The sequence below is a fragment of the Melospiza georgiana genome, chromosome 20 (assembly GCF_028018845.1).
Source record: "Melospiza georgiana isolate bMelGeo1 chromosome 20, bMelGeo1.pri, whole genome shotgun sequence".
Taxonomy (NCBI): Eukaryota; Metazoa; Chordata; class Aves; order Passeriformes; family Passerellidae; genus Melospiza; species Melospiza georgiana.
In genome coordinates this window covers 10,484,668-10,500,510 of record NC_080449.1, presented here as the reverse complement: position 1 = coordinate 10,500,510, position 15,843 = coordinate 10,484,668, and the positions used below count along the sequence as shown (strand labels likewise).

The 15,843-nt window shown below is 48.6% G+C and overlaps 2 protein-coding genes across 2 annotated transcripts; one reads left to right on the top strand and one right to left on the bottom strand.

The window, feature by feature from the left end:
- The first annotated feature begins 15 nt into the window (after positions 1 to 15).
- Positions 16 to 5,263, top strand: PMPCA (peptidase, mitochondrial processing subunit alpha). The gene is made up of 13 exons (XM_058038514.1): positions 16 to 68; positions 243 to 445; positions 557 to 636; positions 773 to 855; positions 1,149 to 1,243; positions 1,378 to 1,478; positions 1,823 to 2,086; positions 2,290 to 2,382; positions 2,647 to 2,765; positions 3,200 to 3,290; positions 3,408 to 3,470; positions 3,845 to 3,989; positions 4,270 to 5,263. Exons 1-13 carry the CDS (start codon positions 16 to 18, stop codon positions 4,437 to 4,439), a joined length of 1,560 nt encoding a protein of 519 aa, XP_057894497.1. The 3' UTR covers positions 4,440 to 5,263.
- Positions 5,264 to 5,938: 675 nt separating this feature from the next.
- INPP5E (inositol polyphosphate-5-phosphatase E) lies at positions 5,939 to 15,686 on the bottom strand. The gene is made up of 11 exons (XM_058038170.1): positions 15,583 to 15,686; positions 13,841 to 14,890; positions 11,997 to 12,120; positions 11,705 to 11,802; positions 11,052 to 11,176; positions 10,831 to 10,950; positions 10,352 to 10,459; positions 9,454 to 9,615; positions 8,851 to 8,966; positions 8,301 to 8,437; positions 5,939 to 7,296 (listed from the first exon to the last, which is right to left on the bottom strand). Exons 2-11 carry the CDS (start codon positions 14,677 to 14,679, stop codon positions 7,164 to 7,166), a joined length of 1,962 nt encoding a protein of 653 aa, XP_057894153.1. The 5' UTR covers positions 14,680 to 14,890; positions 15,583 to 15,686; the 3' UTR covers positions 5,939 to 7,163.
- Positions 15,687 to 15,843: the final 157 nt, after the last annotated feature.

Sequence of the window (15,843 nt, the reverse complement as noted above, 5' to 3'; positions counted from 1 at the left end):
CCCGGTGGCGGCAAGATGGCGGCGGCCATGGCGTGGCTGCGGCGCGGCGCCTGCGGCCCGGCCCGGCGGTGAGCGGGGCCCGGCACCGCGCGGGGAGGGCACGGAGCCGGGGACGGCGGAGGGACAGTGCTGGGACAGCGGGGGGACGGGCGGCAGCCGCTCTGGGAGGGGATCAGCGCTCGGTACCGGCCTCGGCGGAGCGGCGCGCCCGCAGCCCTGACGGTGTGCCCGGTGTGCCGCAGGTGCGGGCTGGCGGCCGGCCGGAGCTACAGCGGCGGCGGCGCCTACCCCAGCGTGTCGCTGACGTGCCCGCTGCCCGGCGTGCCCAAGGCCGTGTTCGCGGCGGCCGAGAGCCGGGAGCGCTTCGAGACGCGGGTGACGGTGCTGGAGAACGGGCTGCGCGTCGCCTCCCAGAACAAGTTCGGGCAGTTCTGCACCGTGGGCGGTGAGTACCGGGGGCCGTGAGTACCGGCGGGGCCGGGGGCAGCCGGGGTCACCCGGTTGTGAGGAGCGCGGGTGTCAAAGTCACTCTGGTTTGTTCTTCTCTTTGCTGCAGTTCTGGTGAATTCGGGATCCAGACACGAAGCGAAATATCTCAGTGGTATCTCGCACTTCTTGGAGAAGCTGGCGTTCTCTGTGAGTGCTGCCCTGGCTGACATGTAGTGATCAAACTCTAGGACTGAAAGAATGTCAGAGATACTCTGGGTTACTCTGAAGGGTTATAAACAGTTATTGCTTTACTAATTAATAACACTGGTATCTTCTTCCTTAGTCCACAGCTCAGTTTGGCAGCAAAGATGAAATTCTCCTCACCTTGGAGAAGCATGGAGGCATTTGTGACTGCCAGGCATCGAGGTGGGCTGCTCCTTCTGCTCTTACCTGGTGTTGTAGCACTGACAGCACTTTGAATCTCTTTTCCTGGTGTGGGGCAAGAAAAGCCACTTTTTGTTCCCAGGCAGCAGAAATACATTTGTTTGGGCTGCTGGGAAGCTACAAAAGTGAGCCTGAAAGGATGATAAAACTCAGATCTCTTTCGTTTAAGAAGCATTTAATGATTAGAACAGCTTCATCTGTGATTTCCTGATGCTGAGATGACGCTGATAGCCCCAGAGGTGATGTCTCAGTGCAGAACCTGTTGTGTGTTGCAGGGACACCATAATGTATGCAGTGTCTGCTGATGCCAGGGGCCTGGACACCGTGGTCAACTTGCTGGCTGATGTAACCCTGCAGCCCAGGTTATCAGGTCTGGCAGCACAACCCTCTATCTCAAAATACCCATTTCCACCTCATGAGAGCTCAGAATTCTCTCTGAAGTGAACTTGCAGCAGCTGGGGGTTTCCTGTAGGGGTTGCCATGCCTTGCTTTGTCTCCTTGCAGATGAAGAAATTGAGATGACCCGAATGGCCATCAGGTTTGAGCTGGAGGATCTGAACATGAGACCTGACCCAGAGCCTCTGCTGACAGAAATGATCCACGCGGTAACACACTGGCAATTCCACCCTGCTGCATTCCTCATGGATTTTAGCAGCTTCAGGGTTTATTTTAGACTGTTCTAAAACCAGATTTTCTGCTATTTGATTTCTGTGATGGGAGAATTTGGCTGTCCTTCACTTTGAAATCCAGCATTCTCCACATGTGGAAGATTCTAACCCAAACTGAAAAATAATTCTACTTGTAACTTCCCTTCGTTGGTGTGGGTGACAAAATATTACTGAGTTGAAATACTCTCAGCTTTTCCTCTCCCAGATGTGGGCTTAATTCCAAAGCAAAAAGAGGTTTAGAGAAAAGTGTTTGTGACTTTAATGTGTGTGCTTCCTTTTAGGCAGCCTTCAGAGACAACACAGTGGGGCTGAACAGGTTCTGCCCCGTGGAGAACACGGACAAAATCGACCGTGCCGTGCTGCACTCCTACCTGAGCAGCTACTACACCCCAGACAGGATGGTGCTGGCTGGGGTGGGCATCGAGCACGAGCAGCTGGTGGAGTGTGCCAGGAAACACCTGCTGGGCGTGGAGCCCGTGTGGGGCCCGGGGCAGGGCAGGGCTGTGGACAGGTCTGTGGCTCAGTACACCGGAGGAATCATCAAGGTACGTGCTGCAGGTGGCAGCCTGCTGGGCTTTGCTGATTCCTCTGCAGGCTTTTGGTTTTTTCAGTTACATTTCATGAGTATGAGCCTCAAGCTGGCCATGACAGCTGTAAATTGGGTGGTGTGGTGATTATTGGGAATATATCAAACTGGGTACAGGAGCTGTGAAAATTGGTGTTAATGATCTGTCTGCCCTTGCCACAGGTTGAAAAAGACATGTCAGATGTGAGCCTGGGCCCTACTCCCATCCCAGAGCTCACCCACATCATGATTGGCTTAGAAAGCTGCTCGTTTTTAGTAAGTATTAACCTAAAATCCCTTTTTGCCTGCCCTATACTTGCAGTACATAAACCTGTTCCTTGGAGAATCCCAGGAACACTGACTCACCCCACAAATATTGACATTTTTGCTGCTGCACATGAAAACAAGCAGCATTTCCCACAACACTTTGCTGAAGGTTTTGCCCCTCCCACTGCTCTTGTGCTGTGTTTTTCCCTCCCCTTTACTCACCCCAGACCCTCGAGAGCTCTGCCATGACCTGGGTTTGTTGTTGCAATGCAGGAGGACGATTTCATTCCTTTTGCTGTGCTGAACATGATGATGGGAGGTGGTGGCTCTTTTTCAGCTGGAGGGCCTGGCAAGGGCATGTTCACCCGGCTCTACCTCAACGTGCTCAACAGGTGGGTTTGTCTTGCTGCTTAAGGGGTGCCAGGAACAATCCTGTAGCAGTTTTACATGGAAAAAAGCAAATCCCACCAGGATTTTTTTATATAAGTTAATTCTGCTTGGAACATGGGACTGGCGTGTCAGTTGGCATTTTGAGAGGGTGTAAGTAAAGGGCAGAAATGACCAGGAGTTGTGTTTTCTTCTGCTAGCCCTATCCATGCTTTAATCATGGAATATTAACAGGATTGGCTCTGTATTTTCCTGGATTCAAGTGGAGAGAAGGGAGTAGATGCCACATGCATAAATTGTCAGAGGCAGGGATTGACAATTCTCACTGCACTGCTGAGAATCCTGAGAATGCACTGGGAGGGTGCTCACCGTTCCGTGTTTAATTTTTACATTGTAAATTGTGGGTTTTAAATTTTAAAATAGTGTTTTATACTCACAGGCACCACTGGATGTACAATGCCACCTCTTACCACCACAGCTATGAGGACACAGGTCTGCTGTGCATCCACGCCAGTGCAGATCCAAAACAGGTACAGAGTCCTGTGCTCAGAGTCAGGAGTCCTTTACCAGTACCCACATCAGTCCCAGGGTTCTGTGGACACAAGGAGCGTTGTTCTGATCTTCTCTCCATCATCTGCTTTCCCCAGGTTCGGGAGATGGTGGAAATCATCACCAGGGAATTCATCCTCATGGCAGGAGCAGTGGGAGAGGTCAGCAGCACATTTGAGTTTGCAGATGGTCTTTGAGCTGAAATAATCCCTGGAAGTGTCCAAGGCCAGGCTGGACAGGGCTTGGAGCACCCTGGGACAGTGGAAGGTGTCCCTGCCCATGGCAGGGGGTGGCACTGGATGGGCTTTAAGGTCCCTTCCAACCCAAACCAGTCTGGGATTCTGTGAATGCATTGCATTGACTGTGCTAGAATGGATTTTTATAGATAATTTTGTTACATATTTCTGTAAAATACAGCAACTTTAGCAATGCATTCACAAAGAGAGAGGTTTCTGCAGAACTCCTCCATGTTACCTTGTACTGCAGAGCAGCAATTAATTTTTTTTTTTTTTTTTAATTTCCTGCTCATTCACAGGTAGAACTTGAGAGAGCAAAGACACAGCTCAAGTCCATGCTCATGATGAACCTGGAGTCTCGGCCAGTGATCTTTGAAGATGTGGGGAGGCAGGTTTTGGCAACAAACACAAGGAAGCTACCTCATGAGCTCTGTGACCTCATCAGTGAGTAGCCTATGCTTTGCCTTGCCTCAAGGGAACTGTGGGCACAGTTAAAATATTCTTGTAGCACTGATGAATTACCTCTGAAAGTACTACAGAAATACATTTCAAACTGAGCTTAATTGCTTTCACAATTACAGCACAGGGCTTATTTTGGTCAGAAGGAAGGGAAAACAAATCATGGTAGAGAAGATACAGAGTTGGTTTTCTGAGCATGGGCCCAAAGCTGCTTTGTGCTGTTCACAATGGAAGTGTCACAGCTCTGCCTTTCTTCTGCTTGCAGGTCAGGTGAAACCCAGCGATATCAAGAGGGTGGTGACCAAGATGCTGCACAAGAAGCCAGCAGTGGCTGCCCTGGGTGACCTGACAGACCTGCCCACGTACGAGCACATCCAGGCCGCGCTGTCCAGCAAGGACGGGCGGCTCCCGCGGCTCTACCGCCTCTTCCGATAGAGCAGCACCTCCTGCCCGCCCTCAAATCCCTCCTTTTTTAATGGTTTTTTTTTCATTCTCATGTTGCTGTACCACCCTCCCTGCCCCCAATGCTCCCAGGCATTCTGTGCAAGCGTGGAGCTGAGCAAAGCTGCTTTGGAGCACTGGAGTGTGAAGAGCTTGAGTAAGGAGCCAGCGCTGCCCCTGGAGGAGGAGTCTGACCCTCTGAGTAGGTTACAAGGGAAGATGGGTGTTGACACCCTTCTCTTGGCTTTGGGGAGAACAGAGCAAGCCAAAATGTTCATCACTACAGTGAAAGCACATCTCTGAGCAGTCACTGCCTCTTCATCACCCAGCAGTGGAAGTGGGGCTGTCACATGAGGCCCCACTGTGCCCTTCCTGAGGAATGTGTGGCACCTTAAACAGCTTGGCTTCCATGTCTCAATTCAGAGAATATTTATAACTGTTACCAAGGTGAATTAAGACTTGGTCGAACTGAATTAGGAAAATAATAGTTACTGTCCCTGTGAAGTTAGCCAGAAAGTTTCCTGCAATCCAGATTTTGTTACAAATCACAGATCCATTCACCATCTGACAAGGAATCGCCCACCTGGGAATAACTTCATCATCTTGCCAGAGTTCCAAGGAAAGCAGCCCCATGACAGAACCAATTTTCTGTGGAGTTCCTCTGCAGAGGTACTCTACATAATGGACACTTACTTGAGAATGAGGTTGATCCTATTCTTTAGGTTTTTCACTTGAACATGAACTGTGCTAAAGAATAAAAGTTCTTTTCCTCCAGAGTTGCTTTACAAACAGTTATTAAAGGAGTTGCTGCTGCTGCACCTTAAACTCGTGCCTCATTTCCTCAGTGTCACCCAGATGGACTTAAGGCCTTGCAAAAGGAAGACACAATCAGTCTCACAGCAGAGATGTGGCTCAGCTGCAAGTCAAGATAACAAAATCACAGCATTTAGGAACACAATCTTGACTGACACCACATCACAGAAACCAAGTGCCACATGTGTGACATGCTAAAGAAATGGAGACTCAAAAGGGGAAAAAAAACAGTGGATTTATATAACCCCTTAATACATGGGTTCAAAAACACAAGACAGCTGCCCTGCAGCTCTTCAATGCTAGATGTGTTTGCTAAGGAGCAATGCAGCTGGGAGCAGAGCACTGTGAGGCTGCTGGTACCTGCTTTACTCCATGCTTTCCTCATGCAACTCCAACGTTGCATTGCTTCCTGCAGAGCCCACAGTGTGCAAGTCCTGTTCAGTTGTTGTGTATGTTTGTGAGGAAATAAAGAGACCTCTGAACAACTGAGCAAGTAGTAAGAGTTCTGAAATTCATCTGCCAAGGGTTTCCTGAGCTGGCCAGTGCAGCATGCTCTGTTCAGTGCAAACAATTACAGAGAAATCTGTCCCACCCCTCCAGCTGGAGACATGGCCCAGGTCACCCAAACACACACCACACAAAGAACTCTGGTTCTGACAATAATAAAAGCTGGTTCTCACTTAAGGTATTGCATTAATTTATTTTTATTCCTTTAAAAAGAAAGGAAATCCAAATACCTGATGGCTACAGACAGGTCAGTGCCATAAATGTACCGCAGAACAGGAGCCTGTCTTGGACAGGTTGCATAGTCAGCAGCACTTCCTCCAAGGTGTTTGCATGATGTTTTAGGTCCCAAAGTGATTAATGATCCCATCTGTGCCCATGAGTTCTTAATTATTAGCTGTACTTAACATTTTACCAGTGCCATACTGGTCCTTGTAGTATATATAGCCTTAAGACAACACTACCTCAGAAATAGCAAGTTATTCACAGTTTACTGATCTGGAAAAATAAAGCCAAAAGGAATTGACTGTGATTGGAGGTAATGGAGCTGTGTGGAGCTGAGTGGCTGCAGTTGCTCTGCAAACCTCCCTGGTGCACTCACTTGCATCACTTTGGTGAAGCATCACACAGTGCCTGTTCTCAGATAAATTCCAGCTCCTGCTGCTGAAGGCAGGTAGTGCTTTATCAGCCCTGGGCAGGACAAGTGAGTTCAGGAAGGGATGGCTTCAAGCAGTCTCAGCAGACAAATATATGGCCTGAGAGTTTGGTATTTACCCCCTTAGTAACAGAAGGCCTATAGAACAATTATTGAAAGGCAATGTTTCTACACTTCAATGTACAGGAGTACATTCACAAACAATTTGCTGTAGAGGACCCAAAAAGCCCAGCACAGGAGCACCATCCACACACACAACTGCCATGAACTGGTCCCTGGTACTGCCTGTACACAACACCAACACCTGGCTACAGAGAAGGAGCAAACCCAACCCCACACTGGATGGAAGTTAACCTGACCAAACCAAAGAGACAAACGAAGAATTCACTCTTCTGCAGGCTTCTCTTAGGGCCCCTCTGGGTGATGCAGTTCCAGCAGCTGTGCCCCTGCATGGAGGGGAACCAAGGGGCTGCACCCAGTGGCTTCCTAAGATAGTCTGGTTAAAAATAAACCAATTACACCAGTTGGGATGGATGTCTTAAAGAACTGACTCCTTTTCTTAGGCAGAAGCACTTGAGCTACATGGATTAGCTCATGCAAATGAATCCAGGATGAGGTTTAAGACATTCTTCACAAGCCACAGCAACTGCCAGAGGTGCTTATGCAGACAATTCCCTGCAGAGTTTGCCATGGTCTGAAATCCTCTTTTGGGGCACCTCTACCACCAGCACTGCAGAGCTTTCAGCTCAAGAAATGCTACATATGCTGCTGGATCTTTGGTCCTTTTGCTCCCGGAGTCTCAGAAGCTCCCTTGTGGCCCGCCTCCTTATTCCAATTAAATACAGATCTCTGTCAAACAGCCCTGCAGCCAGGGGGATGCTGCAACAGGAACACAAGCCAGCAGGTCAGGGCAGAAATACGTTCTTGTTTGCCCAGCATTTCCCTACTACTTCATACAACAAAGGCCACAAATCTGATTTTTACTTTCTTAAGGCATTCAGCAACTGCTGTGGGAGAAACAAGTGTTGTTCTTCCACAGCAACAAGTTAAGGTTTTTCACAGTACTTTAAATGCTGGTTGTAAAAGGGAAATGTACTTTAAATTTTAGCATGAACTCACCTGCTTTTATATATAGAGGACTTTATTAATGACTCTGAATTAAAACCCACTCATTTGAAAAGCTACACCAGGTTACAGCTAACTTGGTGTACTCACTGGTGTGGGTCATCTCAACAATTCTTACCTTGGTATCTTTTAGAAAGGAAACTTGAGCAGCCCATCACACACTGCTATTTAATGGGTATTTAATACCCAGAAACAAAAATTCCCATTGTAATTGCACTGCTGATCAAATACTTTGTGAAATCACTTTTTTAGATATTCAGGTCTTGAAATCCCTGACCGTGCTATTCACAAAAAAAAGAATCATTCCAAATGAAATTTCCTAAGGAGTTCTACTAATACAACAGCCTACAACAGCCTATATAGGACATTAGGAAGTTGGAGGATCTCAAAATACTCCACTGACATCCAGCTGTGCTGAACTGCAGATACCACTGGGGAAGGAAAACAGAACTGAGCCTAAACAGGGAAAGAGGAAGAGAAGAGGAAAGCTGCCCATGCTGATAGGGAAAACAAAGAGCTGCATCTCAGATAAAACACAGATTTACATTCAATTGCAGTGGGCTCTGTTTATCCCCCTCAGAAGGATTAAGAGACCTGGCAGCAGGGATTTCAGCTGTCAGGGCAAGGTTTAAGCTCTTACTGCTCTGGCCACCAGCATGTACTAGGTAAAACCCAACCAGGCTGCAGGGATAGACACAGGAGGATCTCGTCAGGGTCACTGGAGCAATCAGACATGGGGAGCTGCAGGAGGTACTCACTTGTCTCTGCCAGGCCTCACTTTGACACGAAACAAGGCAAACACAGGTCGGTGGTCTGAGGTTTTGATGACAGGACAAGAGGAGTATTTGACAGCCTGGATGTCGTCCTTGTAGCGGCTGCGGAACACGACCCGGTCCTGGAGGCGGGGAGAGGGGACAGGGAGGGTGACTGCACATCACCCACCCTGGAGAGCAGCAGGGCTGCACAAGAGACAAATCCATTCATTCATCACCCTCTGCACATCACCCACCCTGGAGAGCAGCAGGGCTGCACAAGAGACAAATCCATTCATTCAGCACCCTCCACTTGGTTCAATTAACGTGGCCTTGGATGGGGATCCATTCATTGTCTGATCCCAACAGTTCTGTGCCAGCTCTGAGCACAGGGGAGAACCCACTCAGACTGGGAAAATAAGGTTAACAGCCTGTGCCAAAATCTCCCTGTGCTCCTAGATTCTACAATCCTTTCTTCCACAAGTCCCAGCTGCCCTTAAGCAACAAATCTCAGCACAATTGGACTTTGCCTTTGACTCCTGAAATAATCCCTTACCGTGTAAGAGGGAGTCCTTTGCTTGGAGGTGGTGTCATAGCTGTCCTTTCCTATGTCAAACTTGTAGGAAGGACGGAAATGGATATCAGCCTCTTGGAATCCTTTGAAAATAGACCCTGTAAGGGAAGAGGAGAATGGCATGAACAAATTCCTCCCTCCTTAGAACTGTGTCTACTAATGCTGGCTAGAAACAACAACCAGGTACATCCCAGAAAAACCTGGGCTTGGGCTCCAGAAAGGGAGCAAGCTCCAGTCCTGACATGGAGAGGATAAAAAATAGCCAGTGGCTGTTTAGTCAGTGGTCAATTAAACAAAGAATTCCCCTTCCACTGAAAGCTCTTGCTGCTTTGCAAATGCTGTTCAAATCTAAATTCCCTGGACACTGGGACAGAAAGATGCCCAGGTTATGGAGGAGTCAGATGAAACAGCAGCAAATGGCTTGGGAGGTTACATTAAACAGAACAAACTGCTACAGCAACAGGTCCCTTGACACACTGCCACTGCAAAAAAAGTCTCCAGGAATCGGGGACTGGGCTGCCATTACTCCTGTGTAGGTATCTTTGTTTCTGGAGAGGAGGGAGAGGAGCAGCTGCTGTCCCTTACCCCGACTCATCTCGCTGGTCAGCTGGTCATACACCAGGAGCTTGGACACGTCTGTGTTGGGGTTCTGGTTCAGGATGGAATCCACCGTCTCCCGATCCTTGTTGAGTCGGAAGTTGAAGTCCCCAAACCAGAAAACTTCATCGAACCGAGTTGTGACATCACCTGCAAATTCACAGCACAGGGTTCAAGGGATGCTGCTGAATGTGTTTGAGGAAGAAATTATTTCTTTTCACTACCTGGAGATGTGATAGTGAGTATGTTTTCTACCTGTGATCACCACTGAATATGGGAATTAACAACTCAGGAGAAAACAGAACAGAAATGTTAAAAACCATAGAAAAAGCTGAAAAGGGACCAAACTATCTATAGAACCTAACACCAGAGGGAACACAAAAAGCTAATGCTACACTGCAGATAAAGAGCATATTAAATTTCCTAGTAGAAGGACCTAATTATCTATCTAGGTATCAAGTTGTCAGCACAGTACTAGGAAACAATAATGGACTTTGGCAGACAATGCTCTGACCTGTGTACATGCAAAGTGACATAAGGTTTATTCTCTTAAATTTGAAATAAAATAAATTCCTAATTGTTCTGGAAAGTGAAAACATATCCGTAATATTAATAATAATTAGACCAAAAGAATTGCTAAAAAAATACATTATGTAAAAATTCCCTTTTGAATTTTCTCTCTTCAATTTCAATATTTTTCTCAAATTCCCAATTTCAAGAAAAAAAATCATGGGAGTAATAACCATCCTCAGACAAAAAGAGCTGCAGTTTCTTTTCACACAGTCTCAAATGATCACTCTTCTTTTCTCTTTCCCAGTGCAGACTGAGAGACAATGCCCAGACTCTGCTGAGCTGGGCTCCCCCCTGCTCATGGTTTCACACTTACTGGAGCTGGATCGATATGGATTTGTGTCTGGAACATTCTTGGGAAGTGTAAGGGCTTGAATGGTTTTATTGTAGTCCAGTTTCCTCTCATTCACTTTACTGTCCCCAGCTGCAAGACAGAAACCCCATTACTGCCAACAGTGAATAATTTTCATTCAATGATCATTTCTGGTTATACCAGGAGCTTCCAAAGGGTATCAGACATTTTCCACATATAACATATGTGACACTCTGGGAGTGTCTGCACTGAATAATGATGGTAGAAAGTGGAAAAGGGGACACAATGGTGCAGAGTTCATTTCTGTTTCCATAAACACAGTTCTTTTGTAAGTTTGTTACCAAACAAACCTCCTCCCTTATCCTTCTCAGCTTAGCAATCCTGAGCTTTGGCTCCAGCCTGAGCTGCTTTTTCACCTCTGTACATCTCCCTCCCCTCCTCCCTCAACCAGGACGCTTGTAGCAAGATTGCAAATGTCTCACATGTGAAGTGGGAGGTGATGAAGAGAAAGGAGGTCCCAAAAAAGGTGAAGCTGATTCCCAGAGCCCCCTTGGTTTTGATCTGAGACACAATTCGAGTTGTCACCGTGGCATACTCCACTTCTGCAAGGAGGAAAAGAAGATGGTGTTACTGAAACACTTCTGACAGTGAGCAGGGAGGTTGGGAGAGGGAGAAAGGGCAGGGCACCGGCTGGCACACACACCTGAGCAGAACCAGATGAGGTCCCTGCGGATGAAGACGGACATGTAGAGCACGCCGTGCGCGGCCGAGTGCAGCAGGACGTAGTGCGGGCCCAGCGTCTCCTGCAGCCGGATCTCCCACTCCCTCCTGCAGGACACAACAACAGCTGCACCACACAGCCAGCACAGGACACAACAGCCAGGAGAGCAGGTCAGCCTGGTGATCACACAGCAACCCCCCTCACACACAGCACCAAGGCACGAGCTGAACCTCCCTGCACTCAACTGAGGTGCCACGGAAATCGGCACCGCTCTGCCATCAGGATGAAATTCTGTATGCACAGAGAAGTTATTCCATCCCTGGGAGTGTCCAAGACCAGGCTGGACAGGGCTTGGAGGACCCTGGTCTAGTGGAAGGTGTCCCTGCCCATGGCAGGGGCTGGCACTGGATGGGCTTTAATGTCCCTTCCAACCCAAACCCTTCTGGGATTTTATGATTTACAGATCTCCTCCAAATCCCATTTCCACTGGTGCTCATGCAATAGAATTTAGTCTTGTTAAATAGATTGCTTATTGAAAATATTAGGAATACAACAGAGACTATTTCTAGTCTATATCAAAGCAAAATGATTAATTAACAATAAAAGAAGATGGTTCATTACATTGTTTTTGCTACCTGTCTGGACAGCCTTCTTGAACCCCAATGACATACATGTCCTGGGCAAAGTCTGGATCTGTTGGCAATAAGAAGTCATCCAGATTCACTGGAAGTTCCTATTACACAAGAAATTTAAAATAAAAAGAAAGAAAAGAAAATCAGTATTAGTTATGCAAAGATTTACTAGAAAAGTACCTTGTAATTTGACAAAGATGATTGACAAGGAACATATTCCTGAACAGAAAAACATCACCCCAGTCCTCTCAGCAGAGCTGGGGTAACTTTCCTGCTAAAGGACCTGTTCATTTACCTTCTGGCCCTGCATGTTCCAGGTGGCCACAAAGATTCCCATACTCCGATTCGGGAAATATCTGCTGAGTTCTTCTGCTCCCATTAAGGCACCACTTGCCAGAAGGCTGCCTTCCAAATAGCTCCTGTGGACAGAAGACCCAAAAATGAGTGTCTAAGGAAAGGGCAGAGCAGCTGGGATATTGATGTGGAATGTTTGAATCTTGATGTTCTCAAGAATATAACTTTAAGAAGAATGAATTTAATATTTATAAAATGTTCTACTTGTGTGAAGTTCCTTCCAAAGCCAGGACATGAGGGTGATGGTGAGGCTGATGCTGCTCAAGGTCTGTGATGAGAAGGCTGAAGCCATCCAAAGTCTTCAGCCCCACTAAACTCATCCAGACACAGAACAAAGAAATTGGTTTGACAACCTCAGGGTGCCCAGAGCAGCTGTGGCTGCCCCTGGACCCCTGGAAATGTCCAAGGCCAGGCTGGACAGGGCTTGGAGCACCCTGGGACAGTGGAAGGTGTCTCTGCCATGGCAGGGGTGGCACGGGATGAGCTCTGAGGTCCCTTCCACCCACACCATTCTGTGATTCCATTAAATTAGAGTACCCTGAAGCAGCTCAGTTTACTTCAAACATAAAAACAGCTCCACCATTCCCAGTGTTCTGGCATCAGGTTTCTCCTAACCAAAAACTCAACTCACATCCTTCAATTCAGCTCATCAAATCAGCTTCCAGAAAATAATTTATTGAGCCTGAGGTCCCAAAATATCCCCTTTGGGAAGGACAGATGCATCCACAGCACCTGCCTCTCTGAAGGACAGAGGTGAGGGATGCTGGCACAGGGACTGCATGTTGAATAAACATTTTTAATCTTGCTTAAGCTCTGCAAATAATGGTGAGAGAATAATGTCAGGGAGTTCTGGGCAACCCAGCCGGCTCCAGGTGCTTTAAGGAGGAATGGGAAAGAAAATCCTCATGGCAAACAAGTAACAATCTATCTTTGGGGCTTTTTTACCAGCTAGTAACACTTTAATTTATCTCAGAATTCTTTCCCCTCTACTACAGACTCCCACGCTCTGATCAATGATTGGGTTTTTCCCTCCTGCAGAGGAGCTCCTGTGGGATACTGGAGTAGTTCCCAGCACATAAATTTGTTCCTGCCAGAAACCAAACAAGCGCAACCTCTGCTCAGCATCTCACAGGACTGTGATAATACTGCATGACAATCTCAGTTTAAAATATCTGGTGCTATTTTTTTCTGTTATTTATCATTTTGGTCCAAGCCAATGTACTTTTAGATTTTTCAGAAAAACAGTTTTCCTGACTGCTGGAATGCACAGCCACCACTTCTTAATTCTCCAACCAGATTATGTTAATATTACAAGCAAACTGACAGCAAACCAGATCCATATGCATTTATGAGAATAAATATACAAACATATAATATGTGTATATTTATCTATAATATTAAAATATATGTTTATATAAAATAAATTATTTTAAAAATATATTTTATATAAGATATATTATATTTATATATTTATGAGAATATTCTATTATATATCTATGAGAATGATATATAAATATTTATATTTTTATTTATATATATTTAAGTATATTTATATATTCACATATATTTATATAAAATCTATGAAAATACTCATATGTATTTATGAAAATACTCAGCTAAAAGGAGCAAACAAAAGAGCATTTTTACTGATCTCTTCATTTTCCAGCTCTCTCCACAGCAGGTTAAATAACACAGAGTGGCTTTTGAGCTCACAAGCTCCCTGCCCAGAGGGTTTCTCCTCCCTGCTGCCACCCCAAAAGCAGGAGGAACGTGGGGGAGCCCTACCTGCTGCGCACATCCTTGGCTCGGATGGGGGTGAGCACGCTGAAGGTGGATTTCATGGAGTCCGTGGAGCAGCTGTCACAGAGAGTCCCATTGCCCTGCAGCCGGGAGTCGCTGAGGCTGCTGCTCACCCTGCCGAACTTGTGCTGGGAATAATGCCGGTAATCCAGGCAATCCGAGTCGATCCTATTAGCTGTCCTCAGCGAGTGCGAGGCCACGTTGAGCTCCATGGGGGGCAGGGGGCGGGCCGGCATGATTTGGGAGAGCCGGGGTTTGCCCCCCGCGAACCCCTTGCCCCGCAGGAGCCCCCCAAAGGCACTGGAGATCTCGGAGGCGCGTTTGCCCAGGTCCGAGGCGCCTCCCCTGCTCTTGCCCCCGGGGCTGGCTTCCAAGGCGTCTGGTGAGCTGTGCGAGGATTCCTGCTGGCCGCAGGGATTGCAGGGGCTGGCCCTGCCCCTGCTGGGAGGGCTGGGCGACGCTTCCTGCAGGGAACCGTTCGAGGAGCTCGTCTCGTTGGGATCGGTCAGACTTTCCTGGCTTGTCCTAAAGCGTCTCCACTTCCTCCAGCTCTTCTCATCCAGGGATGCAGCACGTTCCAGCCGGGGCTTCCGAGGGGGCCTTGGAGTGATCGATTTAATTTTGATATTAGCTTTGAGGTCTTCTGGCAGTTTAAAGGTCTCACTTATGGGCGTGCCTAGTTTCGGAGGTGCCCCATCACCCCCAGCCTCCTTTTTGGCCGCTTTCCCAGCTTTTTTTGCCTGCAGGTCTTGTACCGCTCCACCCTCCATGCTCCGGGTAAGACACACCCTTGAGTGCTGCGGAAACCCATTTGGGGTACTCATTGTGCCCCAGGTACCAGCTGTGGATGCTGCTCCAGATGGAAAGTTCCTCAAAGCATAGTTTCCTTCCCTTTATCACCCTGTGGGTTTCACAGGGCTTTACTCAGCCAGCAAGGCATGGGAATAGCAGATAGCTCAGCCTTTAGCTGGGAATGAAGGGCAGGTGAATGTGCAGGCAGAGGCATTGTCTGCAAATTTCCAAGACGTGGGGTACCTGGATTCCCCCAGGAGAAAGGTGAAAGAATGAAAAGTTATTGAGCTGCAAATTACTCCCCGATCAGAAAGCATCTCCTTACAGCACCTCCCTCTAGCACAACTCGCACCTTAACGTGACCTTGTTAGAAAATCACTGTTCTTTCCCGGTTTTTACCCCAAAAGCAGAGTAGAGACCTCCTGTACGGCTGTGTACATCCTACTTTAAGGAAAGGCAGCATGCTCTGTTAGCACGGGAGGGAATTCAAGCTGCACAGAAACCACAGCTCGTTGTCCTTGCTGTACACAGGCGTCACCAGCACGACCAGCCCGCAGCCCGAGGCCAGGAAATTTCCAGCGATCCCACAGGCACGGGGAAATCGCCGCCGCCTTTCCCTGCCTTGCACCAACCCCGCTCAACGAGAAAATGCCCCGGGGGTGACTTTGGGGTACGGGACCGGGCTCTGAGCACATTTCTCCACGGGGGAAGCCCCTCGCCATTCTGCGGCTCCCGCTGACCAGCCTCCCCCGGCCCCGGGAAGGCAACACGCGGTGACCGCAGCCCCGAGCTGCGGTTTGGCACCGAGGGGCCGCCGCCCGCATGCCCCGGCCGGCCGGGCGGGAGGGCCACGGCCCCGGCCCTCACCCTCACAACGGCCGCACCCCCCGCCCGCCGGGGCCGCCCCTTCCCCGCTGCTGCAGGCCGGGCCTTACCGGTTCCTCAGGTTCCCCGCCGGTATGCGTGGTCGCAGCGTCGTTGCCGGTGCCCGTTTCGGCGCCGGTGTCGGTGTCGGTCCCGCGGCGGCCGCCCCGGCCCGGCCGTGGCAACGCGGGCAGCGCCGGGCCCGCCCCGCCCGCAGCGCCCCCCGGCGGCCGGAGGAGCGCCCGGCAGCGCCCGCGGGGAGTCGCGGCTGTCGCGACACGGGAGGGAGGAGGCGTTTAAAGAACAGCTTAAAAATAAACGTGGTACACTGG

What these genes read in the sequence shown, in the direction of transcription:
- PMPCA (XM_058038514.1), top strand. Translation starts at nt 16, where the DNA reads ATGGCGGCGGCCATGGCGTGGCTGCGGCGCGGCGCCTGCGGCCCGGCC. An exon ending in CCTGCAGCCCAGGTTATCAG is followed by an intron (nt 1,244 to 1,377) that starts GTCTGGCAGCAC and finishes GTCTCCTTGCAG; the next exon opens with ATGAAGAAATTGAGATGACC. An exon ending in TAGAAAGCTGCTCGTTTTTA is followed by an intron (nt 2,383 to 2,646) that starts GTAAGTATTAAC and finishes GTTGCAATGCAG; the next exon opens with GAGGACGATTTCATTCCTTT.
- INPP5E (XM_058038170.1), bottom strand. Translation starts at nt 14,679, where the DNA reads ATGAGTACCCCAAATGGGTTTCCGCAGCACTCAAGGGTGTGTCTTACC. An exon ending in CAAGAAGGCTGTCCAGACAG is followed by an intron (nt 11,177 to 11,704) that starts GTAGCAAAAACA and finishes TGTGTCCTGCAG; the next exon opens with GAGGGAGTGGGAGATCCGGC. An exon ending in TCCATATCGATCCAGCTCCA is followed by an intron (nt 9,616 to 10,351) that starts GTAAGTGTGAAA and finishes GTGAATTTGCAG; the next exon opens with GTGATGTCACAACTCGGTTC.